Source organism: Macrotis lagotis, chromosome 2, assembly GCF_037893015.1.
Source record: "Macrotis lagotis isolate mMagLag1 chromosome 2, bilby.v1.9.chrom.fasta, whole genome shotgun sequence".
NCBI classification, from domain to species: Eukaryota; Metazoa; Chordata; class Mammalia; order Peramelemorphia; family Peramelidae; genus Macrotis; species Macrotis lagotis.
In genome coordinates this window covers 45,761,234-45,774,304 of record NC_133659.1, presented here as the reverse complement: position 1 = coordinate 45,774,304, position 13,071 = coordinate 45,761,234, and the positions used below count along the sequence as shown (strand labels likewise).

The 13,071-nt window shown below is 35.8% G+C and overlaps 1 protein-coding gene across 1 annotated transcript in view; it reads left to right on the top strand.

The window, feature by feature from the left end:
• Positions 1–12,572, top strand: part of PRKACB (protein kinase cAMP-activated catalytic subunit beta) — a 33,236-nt gene extending 20,664 nt beyond the window's left edge. The window contains exons 4-10 of the mRNA XM_074221806.1: positions 2,782–2,880; positions 3,869–3,951; positions 4,612–4,738; positions 4,862–4,957; positions 9,980–10,102; positions 10,494–10,658; positions 12,364–12,572. Of these exons, the coding sequence (XP_074077907.1) occupies positions 2,782–2,880; positions 3,869–3,951; positions 4,612–4,738; positions 4,862–4,957; positions 9,980–10,102; positions 10,494–10,658; positions 12,364–12,489 (819 nt within the window). The 3' untranslated portion in view covers positions 12,490–12,572. The remainder of the gene's footprint in view (positions 1–2,781; positions 2,881–3,868; positions 3,952–4,611; positions 4,739–4,861; positions 4,958–9,979; positions 10,103–10,493; positions 10,659–12,363) is intronic.
• Positions 12,573–13,071: the final 499 nt, after the last annotated feature.

The following is a 13,071-nucleotide window of genomic DNA, read 5'->3' as shown; positions in this document are numbered from 1 at the left end:
CTTTGTCCTGGATCTAAAAAAAAATTTTTTTTAAATTTAAAGTCAAATTCAGGGCTCTTTAAATCTCTTATCAGGATGAAGCCTATCATGTCTGGCTCCATTTAATGGTTTTTTTTTGAAGGGACTTAGTAATAGAAAAAAATAAGATGAAGCAGTAAAAGGAATGGGAAGTGTATGCCATTTAAAATTCTAATTATTTTCTTGCATTTTCATTATAATGAAAAATTTCCTTATGATTTCTACATACTATATTCTTTATTCATACCAGTTCTATTTCTTCTCTAACAATACTAATACACATCTAATTTATGTTGAGGTTTTTTTCCCCCCCTGACTCCTTGGTTGACTAGAAGCCTTTGACCAATGTGGAGAATCATTTTCTAACAAATTTTGCATGTATCTGACAGTACCAACTTTCTGGTTTACTAATGTGCTTGCACACCCTTTGATTCTACTTAACAGACATTTATTAAGTTCCTGCTGTATGCAGGCTACTATGACAAAGATTGAAGAAATAACATTGTTTAAATAAAATATAGCCCTTACCTTCATGGAATTATAGTCTATCAAGGAGATAAAGATAAAAAATATAAAACAATAAAAATTACATATAAGCACATTATAGGAATATGAAATAAAGGGCTATGTGAGGTCCAAGGGGGAAAGCTATTACTGATAGGGTATAAGGCAAAGCTTCATAGAGAAGATAACATTTCAATTGGGTACTGAAAGACCCAATTAATAGTATAGGAAAGAAATGTAAGACAAATGAAGGTTCAAAACAACATAAATCAAAAAGCTTAGTTAAGGGGAGCAGAAAGTCATCTAGTCTACCTAGAATACAGCATGTATGGAGAAGAACAAAAGGAAGTTGGAAATAATAAGATGTATCTAGATTGTGGTAGAACTGGAAATGCCAGACAATAAAAGATTGTACTTTCCTCACTAAGTAGATGGCGTGACTTGACAAAATTTTTAAATAAGAAGATTCTGTCTATGGCATGTAGAGTTAAAGGCCAGGAGAGGAGGCATGAAGACCCACTAGAATGGAATTGCTAGATCTTGTTAATTGGATATGAGAGAGAAAGCAAAGAGGTAGTTAAAGAAAGTTACCAATATTATGAATACAGGAGTCAAGGAAATTGGTGACATTAATGATAGAAAAATAAGTGAAATCAAGGTTCAGGAAGAAAGATAGGTTGATCTGAGATGTTTGGTTTGAGTTGCCAGTAGGCCCTCTAGCTGTAGATAAATGTCAAGAAAGACATCAGGATGAAGATGGTAGTTTTAAGAATTCTTTCCCTAGAGGAGGTGGGTAAAGCCATGAGAGTGAATGAATGTGGCGGGGGGGGGGGGGGGGGGGGGGGGGGTGGTGGTGAAGAACCAAGATAGGACCTAGGAAAATAACTTAAAAATCCCATAAAAAAGATTAAATGGCTGAAGAACTAGTAAAGGAGGCTGAGATAGAGAATTTAGAGAGACTTAGGGAAAGGGAAAGAGGAAAGTATCTAACAGAAGGAAATGATAGTGTCTAAAACTGCAAAGACTAACCTCTTTACAGGATCAGAGCTGGGGTGGGAAGCCTTGTTGAAATACAGTAGCTGTTCCCATTCTGCTGTAAAAATGCAAGCCAAATTGCAAAGATTTAGGGAAGAGTGGAAATGAGGAAGCAGATGTATCAATGTGGACAGCTTTGAGTCATTAAGCAATGATGGAGAGAGTAGTTGGATGCAAAAAATAGAATGCTCAAAGGAAGGCTTTCCTTGGATCTGGGAGATCCTAGAATGTTTGTAGCCAATTAAGAGGAAGAGATTAAAGATGCCCAAGAGATAGAGGATGACTGCAGGAAAAAGGTCTTGGAGAAATGCCTAAGAGATGCAAGATGACTGCAGAATCAAGGTCTTGGAAAGAGACTAGAAGGAATAGGATTAAAGGCATAGGTAATAGAATTAGCCTCAGTTAAGGAGATCACTGTTTCAGTGGCAGAGGGAAAGAGGAACAAATAGGTGATGATTTTGACTTGTTTTAGGCATGAAGGTATTCCTGTTGAGACCTTTATAAAGGCAAGATGCCATTAAAAGAGCAATTTGCAAATCTCTATTTGATGAAAGAGATGGAGGTGGTGGAGGGGCTTTCTAATGACTCTTGCCTAAACCACTCCCCTTACTAGATCTTTCCATATCCACCACCACTAAGGGCTCTACCTCCCATCCACTGCCAGTCACACACTGGCAGACTGCCACCGAGCATAGATGGGGCTTGAGAGTGAACATAAGATTTGCCAAGTCATGTAGGAAAGAATCACAAACCTTGCTAAAGTCAAAATAAATTACTTCCTTCCTCGCTGTACCAAATCTATCAGGAGGAAGTTTAATTAATTCAGTAAGACCTAGTCTTCATAAAGACATGACATTTTTTAGACAATCCTCTCTTTTATTCTATATGGACAAATTTATCTTTTTTTTCCTTATTCTATGACTCTTCATGATATATATTAAATTGACAAATTGTTTAATTTCCACCTCACCATTTTTCATTTATTTAAAAATAGAAGTCATTTCAATTTTCAAATCACAACTGATCCTTTTTTTAATCTCCTGTGATCATTTGCTGTCTAATAATTTTGATTTAATTGGTGTTCTTGCTATGACGATAAAATTCGCAAGACTTCCATTAACCCAAGTTTAGCACTATGTGAAAAACCTTCCATTTAAAAGCAATTCTATTTCTGCTATTCTGCACATTTGTTCTGAAAATGTTTACATTGCACCTCCCCCAAAGGTTGTTAAACTGAAGCAGATTGAGCATACTTTGAATGAGAAAAGGATCCTGCAGGCTGTGAATTTTCCTTTCCTGGTCAAGCTGGAATATGCTTTCAAGGTAAATTTTGTTTAGATATGAAAAATAAAACAAAAAAGAGAATATCAAGTAAAAAAAATTGTACATAGTTAAAACCTCTTGTGCTTATAACCTCATAAAGTATTTGAAATCTTTCCAGGTTCTCTCTAGATAAATTGACATCTATACTTATTTGTGACATGCTATTATGAAGTTGGATATTTGAATTTATCAAAAGCCACAGTGACTTCTAATAAAACATATTTCTTTGATTCATACAGATGGACATATCTACCCACTTTTTTTTCTGCTTCCATTGTATCCCTTCTGGTGCTTCTTATTCAGTAACTTAATTTCTAGCTTCTTAATTTTTTAAGAATCAACTTAGTCCTTGAGTCTCCATTCACACGACTCTGGAAACTGCAGAGATAGTTTTTCTAATAAATATTGACATTTTTTTCTTGCATTATTATTGTGGCATTTCCATTATCTGGAATGAAACATGCTATCATCACAGTAAAAGTATGAGGTCTTATGTGTCCCTCTGCTATTTGGCCTCTTACAAAATGGTTTTCTTTATTTTCAGAAAAGCAAACAAAGGGGGGAAATGGTCCCTTTCTCTTATCTTGTACCAGAGGCAAAAAAAAAAATTCTTGAGTACCTGTTTTCAGGGAAATAAATGTATTTTGACTTAGTCTCCTCTCTTAGTCTTTACCATACAAATGTCCGCTCTCATATTTGGAGGCTGTATAGGACACTCTTAAGTCAACTAGGCCTATGGATATTGGAAGCTGAGGAAAATCAGGATAGATTTATGATAGTTCCAGAATACAGTGGAAGAGTGCCCTAACATCGGGAGTCTGGAGGACTCTGGTGAAGCACTCTATTCCCACATTATTAACCTGTCAAGTAGATTGTAAAAGTGTTCTTTCCTAATGGAAAACACTATAACTTAAAAATATTTTTCAAGAAACAACTTAGGTTGAGTATTTTTTTGAATATCACTTAAATTTTTTTCTCTAACTCACAGGATAATTCTAACCTGTACATGGTTATGGAATATGTACCTGGTGGTGAGATGTTTTCCCACCTCAGAAAGATTGGCAGATTCAGGTAATCCAGGTCTTTTTTTCTCTTTAAATTTTAAGGACTAGAGTTTATTTTGGCTGATATTTCACTCCTGCGTTTCAGAGAACCCTCAATACCCTAAATACATATTAATTAGATTAAATAAATTTGGGGTTATTTGTACAATGCAGTAGAAGTTTATGTAACAAGACATAATGTAGTAAAAGCATCCATTTATAAATTCAAATAAAATAATATAAAATGGCTATTTTCTGCCAGTGCTAGCAATGAGTGACCATAGTTTTGAAGAGACCTCACAAAAAGCAAATTTGGCTAAATTCCAGAGTACATGTTTACCATAAGAGAAACAATATAGCACTCTATGTCCTTCACAATTACTCCTTGGGCTCATTTTTATTCAACCTACTACAGGCAAGTATTCTTGAAATGCAACAAAAGGAAATCAGAGTGGACCAACTGGTATGCTTTTGATGACTTTAAAATGACTTAGCAACCTATGGCAAGTACATCAAAAGCACCCCTAAGGATGTTTTTCAGTGGCATAGGAGCTAGCAGACAACCACAATCATCACCTTTCAGCACAAATGAAACCCCACCATTCAGGAATTTTCATAAATATTAACTATGTTTATTGACATTAACTATGTATATTTATGGAATCCATCATGTTTTCATTCCTTACAGTGAGCCCCACGCCCGCTTCTATGCCTCCCAGATTGTTCTGACTTTTGAGTATCTTCATGCTCTTGACCTGGTCTACCGTGACCTGAAGCCCGAAAACCTTCTGATTGACAAATATGGATACATCCTGGTATGAATTAATCAAATTATAACAGAAACTGTTTTCATTCATTTAGAAGGCATTTATTAGAATTACTTTAATTGATACCCCTAATAGTAAAAGGATAATTCTATTTTTTCCACTTTTTAATAGGTCACTGACTTTGGATTCGCCAAAAGGGTGAAGGGCAGAACCTGGACCCTTTGTGGAACCCCTGAATACTTGGCTCCTGAGATCATCCTCAGCAAGGTACATTTTATTAGGAAATCTTGTATGGTCAACAACCTAATGCATACATCATCCTGAATTTTTCAAATCCAGGATAATTTTAAAATTAATTGACAAAAAGTATTTGCTATGATTTCTCTACTTCCAGCATACTAATTGAAATCTATAATTTCTGCATTAACTACTAAAAATTGCCTGTGTAGGGCTTCCCATTGCTTCCACAATTTTAGCTAACTGCTACCCTTGTTGTTAAGGAGATAGTATAAATAAATCCAAGGTTATAAAACTAGATGAATAATCCAGTGCTTATTATTTCTAGTAATGGGGAAATCATTGGAATAAGATATCACAAATACAGACATATTGACAGGTGTATATTAGTCATCAGTTCATCCCATCTATTTAAGTTAACAGTTAAGCTGCAGATATAGATATCCACTCATGTATGAGACTCTGTTAGGATATCATTCAACACAGTAAGAACCCACAATTCTGTATACATGCAGACTGACTAGAAGAATTCTAATACACTCAGCAGCTCATTGCAGCACCAACATCCAAAAATGATAGTTTCCACTTTTATCCCATTTCCCTCAATTCATGGTAGCTTAGTCTGTAGGGAGGATGAGAAGGGATTTGAATAATAGATTCATTCAATTATATCATACTTGATGACAGAACAAAAGAGCTGGAAAGAGCTCAGCTCATTGCTTCCCAACACAGTCAGTTATTCTATCATACAAAGGTAACTGTTGAGAAAGCATCATTGTACAAGATTGTTCATTATGGAGCACTCCTCAGACCAATCAAATCATGGTCTTACAGTGTGGGTCATATTTAGAATGAGCAAATAGCTTTATTATAAAAATTGTTTCATTTTGTCATTTTCTTTAATGGAATTCTATCTTGAAACAATCCATTATGAAGTAATTAAGAACTATGCTAATAAGCTTTAATGGGAATGTACATTGTTTTGTTATTTTATCTTGAATACTTATATTTGTTCATTAGTGCTTTAAAAACAAACTATTTTCTTATAAATTTTTATATTGATATAAATTAAATAAATTTTGCTCGCTAATGAACTTAATGGGTGAATTGAAGCCAGTAGAGCATATAAATATATATGTCAATGTGACATAATTACTTAAAGGATCTGTGATTTGGTTAGTGCAGGTACTACCTTCACTAAGGCAGATCACAACCTCTGTATAACTCAGTAGATGGTCTTCGAGAGATGCTGTGGCCCAAAAATTCATTAATGTTTCCCAACATGGTGATGACGCTTTCCCAAGTCAATAAGTTTAGTCCTTAAACAAGAGAGGTTTAAACAAGACCTAAATTTTCAATGCTTTGTGAGTTTAGAAGAATCTGCTAGAGCTTATGTCCCCCTGGCATAGCTTTTAGAACCCAAGACCCACTCTTAGTGGAGGCTTAGTGTGATAGGCACTTCAATTAAGTGCTTGCCATTCCCTGAAAGTGATTAGGCATCCCATTAAATGTTTGTTTTCCAAAAGTTTAGCTTGTGATTAAGTGACCTTGGCACACTAATCCTTCTAAGTTCCAGTAACTTAGTAGGCAATTTCTCACATTTTCCAGATGTCCCAGAGCTACCGTTTTATTTGAAGCTCCTGATTATGACATAGAAGTCCTGTCTCAATGTATGTTGGAGCTCAAAATCTTAGTAGCTTATATTGATATAGTGCTTTTTTTTTACACACAAAGCACTTTTGCCTGAACTGAGAGAATTGCAGAGTTGGATCTGAGGTCACATAATTCCAATGCTACCCAAGCATAAATTTTAACTACAACATCCCCAACAAGTGGTCATCCAGCCCCTGCTTGAAGACCTCCACTGACTGAGAACTCATTACCTACAAAAACAACCAATTCCATTTTTGGGTAGCTCTGATTATTAGGACATTTTTCCTTATATTAAATCAAAATCTGCCTCTCTGTAACTTCCATCCCTTGGTTCTAGTTCTGTCCTCCAGATCCAAGACGGGCAGGTCAGACCCCTAATGGTGGAGACTTGAGATTTTACAATAAAGTAATCATGCACCCTTTAACTCTTCTCTTCTCCAAGCTAAATCCCCAGTTCCTCCAACCAATCCTCATTTGGCATGCTTTGGAGTTCCTTTACCATCCTGAATGCCCTCTCTGGACCCATTCCAAGCTTGTCAATGCCATTCTTAAAATGCAGCAATTAGAACCTGACATGGTACTCCAACTAAAGCAGAGTGCAAAGAGGAAAAGTAGAGTGTACCCTCCTCACTCTGGATGCCATTAATGTATCCTGAGATTGCTTAAGTTTTTTTCAGTTTCCTCATCACACTTGATTCACAAGGAGTTTGCAGTCTACTAAACCCCCAAATGTTATTTTTTTTTCAAATGATCTTCTTTGTAGTTATGGCTATCCCATTCTATACTGGTGCAGGTGACTTTTTGAACCTTCTAAAAATTATCTCTGTTAAATTTCATCTTGATAACTTCATCCCAGTAGTTCAGCCCATTGAAATCTTTTTGGATCCTGATTCTGCTCTCCATTGCATTAAACTAACTCCAAGTCCCAGATTTATGTCCCATCCAAATTTGGTAAACCTTTCATTTGTACTTTTATCTGTGTCACTGAGCCAAAGCCAAAGAGATGACCCTGGGCCACCGATGGAGATATAAATCAGTTGGCCATGTGGGCAGCCCTAAATCTACCTCCTTATACATTGATCCTTAAAGAAATCATAAAATACTTTACCATCTTCCTTATTCAAATTCATATATACAGATCTCTTAATATCTGAGATACATAAATTCAGATTTGTCTAAGGCAAGTAAAGTATCTTCTGGTTTAATAACCTTTTCTGAAAATAAAAAGAAATTAGTTTGTTACAGTGGGCTCTCCCAAACCCATGATAGTTTAGATTGATTTCTTTATCTCTTTCTGAGGATGTACAAACTGTACTGTGTGCCTATTTTGTTAAAAAAGAAAAAGATGAATCCTTGAAGCTCTGGACTAATGAACTTAATTTTAATTATTAATGATATCCCCCATTTGGCCTGATAAAAGTCTAGGGGCCCAAATCCTACTTGCCAAAATTGGTTTTAATCATGATTCAGTAGCCACATGTACAAGTTCACTTGAATTCAATGAGGGTAGCATTAGCAATATGCTCTCTTACCCTCTCCTCTCTTATCTTACATCTCAATTGCTTGTTAAGATCTTTTGTTTTTCTCCTGGCCAGACTTAAAAATTATTACCCTTGATCAAAAAAAGGAGCAAAAATAGGCACTGAGTAGTTCTGCCTTCTTGTTCCTCCCCTTATATTTGCTTTGACTTTCTCTCATCTTCAATCCTGTAAAAAAAAAAAGGCCTACTTCCTTTAGCAAACCTTAGGTCAAATTAGGCTATAAACCATGAGATTACACCATTCTTCCTTTTCTAACTCTACTGTTAAGAGCTATGCCCATCTTCCATATCTTGGATTTGTCCTTTATAAACTGAGATTAGCATTGCACTACACACTTAGACACTTCCCCCTTTTCTTCCTTCAGGAAATTATAGTAATCATTAATTCTTTTAAAGAAGTAATTCTTTGTTATTAGGTACAAGGATTTCATTCCAGACAGCATCCAAGTTCTCCTCGATTAACTTCCCTTTTAGCAGCCCAGGCCAAAGAATCCTTGTTATTCTATTAAGGAATTATTCAAAACTTATTTGCTTTAAGTCTTGAGCTTGGTCTAGACTGGGCAAGACATTCCCCAATGCCATCTGAAATGACATTGTTTCTTCCTCCCAAGGGTTCTGTCATTTTCACTTCACGGGCCATTTCCTTCTTTTTAGGCAGAATCAGATACACAATGACTGTTCCCTTTGTCTTTCTCTTCCACTGCAAAATTACCAGTAAGGAAAGTCTAGAATTACTCAACTCTTTGTAGAGAAAGATCACCTTCAGGTGCTACCCAGTTTGAAATCTTTTCTTCAATTGAATTTGGGCAAGGAGTGGGAGGAAGAAATCAACATACAAATAAATAAAAGAAAATCTGAAAAACAAGAAAACTTAGCAAATGGTGGAGAAAAATAAGAGCAGGAGCAGGGAAGGTCCCCCACCCCCCTTTTCTCCCTGGGTTCTTTATATGTACTTGGTGAAGGGATCCTCATTCTTATATCTTACACCATGGTTCAGAAAAACAAATCATCTTTGCCCATTTCATCTTCTTAGTCACTTATTCACTTCCCAAAGTTCTTACTATCAAATGGTAGGAATCAAGGAAAGACCACCTGTGCTCCCAAGTCCACCACTTTCATCCTGAAGTCTTCATAATACTGGGAAATTCTTCCTAGGGTCTCCCTGGTGATCTTACTCATTCTTATATTGAATTATCAGAAGGCTGGTAGTTTAACAGATCTTGGGAAGGTCCTTTCAATACACCCTGAGAATGATAACAACCACAAAAGTAACATTTATAAAGGTCTGAAAAAACACTCTATATACATTCTCTTATTTACTTTTCATAACAATCATATGAGGTAGGAAGGGCAAATATTATTATCCCCATATCACAGATGAGGAAACTGAGTCTCAGTGAGGCTAACTGACTTATTCATGATCATATAATTAGTAAATGGTGGAGCTGGGACTCAAATTCAAGTCTTTTGACTCCAAATCCAGTGGGTTTTTTTCCCACTATACCATGCTGCCTTTTAAGAGGTCATTTGGTCCATCTCCCTGCCTGAAGAAGGGATAGCATATTTTTGAGATTGGCTGTATTATTAATATCCTTTGGTAAATATTTTACAAGTTTCTTTAATAGCCTGTTTCAATTTTTACCAGTCTTTAGTTTCCAAAGTTCTCTTCTTTATTTAACCTGAATTTGTTCCATTATAGTTTAAACCCATTTCCTTTCCTACCCTCGATAGCTGCTTAGTAACTGCTATGATACTCTTTCATGTGCTTGAAGATCATTATACAATCATTAACTCCCCTAGGCTCCATTTAATTTTAGGAAATGAAATAGTAATTGACCTTCAATACTGCTTTATCTCAGGGATACAACAAGGCCGTGGACTGGTGGGCTCTGGGAGTGCTGATCTATGAGATGACCGCTGGTTATCCTCCCTTCTTTGCTGACCAGCCCATTCAGATCTATGAAAAGATCATTTCCGGAAAGGTAAGCAGAGATTGCTGTTCCATTCCTTTCACTCATCCCTACTTGATATTGATAAATTTCCAAGTTATAATTTAAAAAGAAAGAATTCAAGTCAATAAAGAATTCAGCAAATTCCCAGATCCAGTTGATTGATTGACCAATCTAGTTATGCTCTACCAGTCACTTCATCACAATAATAATATGATGATGTGAAGGATTCAAATAAGGACAATGGGAACCTTTATATTGCAATATTGCATTTACAGACTACTGTTTATTTCAGGGGTAGATTGAAGGTCATCGCTGTGTGGCTTCATTTATACCACCTTTGGGGAAGAGATGTCTAGAGAGGGGAAAAATGTAGAGAAAAGGTATAGAATATGTATTTCAACATGTGGGTGTCTGTGTGTAGGTCCGATTCCCTTCCCACTTCAGCTCCGAACTCAAAGACCTCCTGAGGAACCTCCTCCAGGTCGACCTGACCAAGCGTTTCGGAAACCTGAAGAACGGTGTTGGCGACATCAAGCACCACCGCTGGTTTTCTGCCATTGACTGGATTGCTGTTTTTCAGAGAAAAGTAAGCCTGCTTCCCTCTTAGTTTCAATAATTGAAAATAAGTGATGGATGTTCAAGTTTCAGACAGTGGAACCCCAAGTAAATATCAAAATGCACCAGTTAGATTTCACATTGATTTTTAGAATTATCCATCAATGTAATGACCAGTAAACCAGAGATGATAATATTTAAATTATTTCCCTAATAAAATAGTAAGGAAAATTACTTATAAATGTTAAAACACTTTAAAATACATTCATATAGGTAGGACTAATAATCATTCTGTGTATCTCTTAAGACACACAGCCCAAATTATCTCTCTCCCTGAGAAAGGGAAAAGACACATTCCCTATGTTGACTATAATTTTGAAATAGTTCTCCTGACACTGGGCTTTCCCTTTAATCATTTTCTTATCCCCAAATGGTCTTTTTATAAGCACAGCTCTCTGTCTGGCATGTATGTGACATACTTCTTACCTTCTAAGATTTGGCATTTCCAATTGGATACCATTAATGTGGGCATGCAGCTACATTTTTATGGAGATATTATTGAAGCTAATAAACTCACCCAGCCAAAAATGAGAGAATGCCCATTTCCCATTCATCACATGGAAAAGCTCAAGTTCCCCTCCCCCACCACTTCTTTGGAAGATGGATTCTTGGATTTTTTTTGAATTAAAAAAATCACTATAATGTATAGAATCAAGACTATGATTTCTAATAAGTATAATAAAATTTTTATGTTTCCTAATTCAGACTACCCCAAATTATTGGAGATTTGTAAATACAAAATTAGAGACTGATAGTCTCTTTTTAGATATAATATAAAATGCAAAAAAGTTGTTCTCATGATATTATGATATTCTCATACGATATGGGAAGGTGGGAGGAAAAATTTTGGACTTCATTGAAGACATTTTTGCTAAACAAATTCTTAGTTTTAAATTCGTGACTGGGACAATAGAATGTAAACAAAAACAAGGGTGAGGGTACTACAAAAGAACAGAATGAAACAGAAAACCAAACCTCAAATCTAATAATAGTTTGTAAAAAGAAACTATTTTTTCTATACCAGTTGACAGTACAGTAGTTGTGATAATCAGTAATGTATTAATTACTGTGAGACAGGATACGATTAACATATCACTGTACTCTTTGTATTAAATGGAGGCGTTTATGAAAAGATTTCACTGGGCTGAATCATAATTATCTGCTCTTTTGCTTTTTAAATACCCATTGAAAAATAATTTGTATGCAGCAGAGTATTGTTTTCCAGCCAAAGAGTTTGGTTTTTTACAACCTTAAAGACAGCTTTTTTTTTCATATTTTTGAGATAGTCAGTAATTAATGAAGCCATTTAGCCTTGTGAGTATATTTCTTTGGGGGGAAAATTTAAGAAATCATCTAAATGTGAGCTGGTTCTGTGTTAGCTATGTCATTTATAAAAAGATTATGAACTATTCTATGTTTTGATAATTGAATTTCAGTATAATTGGTTTCCTCTATAATACATTTCATTTTATGCATTTAAAAATCATTATTCTGATAAAGGGTCCATGGGTATGACACACACAAAAAAAGTTAGGAATCCCAACTTTAGATAACGCATAAAGATGGTGATATGCCATAGAATAAAAAACAAGTTCTTTCCAATCTTAGGAATGGACAAACATCAAGCACCTATTCCATTTTTCTTCTCACTTTTTTCTTTTGCTTCTTCAATTTAGGTGGAGGCTCCATTCGTCCCCCGCTACCGAGGGGCTGGCGATACCAGCAACTTCGATGATTACGAAGAAGAGGACATCCGTGTTTCTCTTACCGAGAAATGCGCAAAGGAATTTGCTGATTTCTAAAGTGGGCCAAACTGGCCTCACACCTTTGCGCCCTATTATAAAAAAAGGCGAAGCTAAATGTCATCATATATCTACAGTTATCCTAGCTTGTTCCTTCATTCCACACGGCTAAATAATGTCATCATCATGCGTGCAATTATGAAAACCCAGATCACTTAGGCGCAGGGCCGGCCAAGGGTATTATTTTTCCTTTGCCCCCTTTTTGGTTTGTCCTTCTCTTTGGATTCTATTATTTTACTCCTTCCCTTTTCAAATCACAAAGTCCCGCCCCCTCCCCCCCCAATCAAGGACCGATTTTATTTTGATCAGTTTGATGTTCAGAAATGGAAGGTGGTTCAGCTAGTGGTATTTGGATGGAAGGGAGAAAGAAGTGTTTCTTATCTGAACCAGCTAGTCCCTTTTATTCCCAAGACTATGATTTCTATTAAACATATTAGTTTTTTCCCCTAATTCAAACTACCCCAAAATTTTGGAGATTTCTAAAGACAAAATTTCCCAATGTTTTATTTATGCAAAATTTATACCAAATTAACCTCAAAACAAAGCCAAAAAAAATCATCTTTCTGGAAATCAGAGAAAATT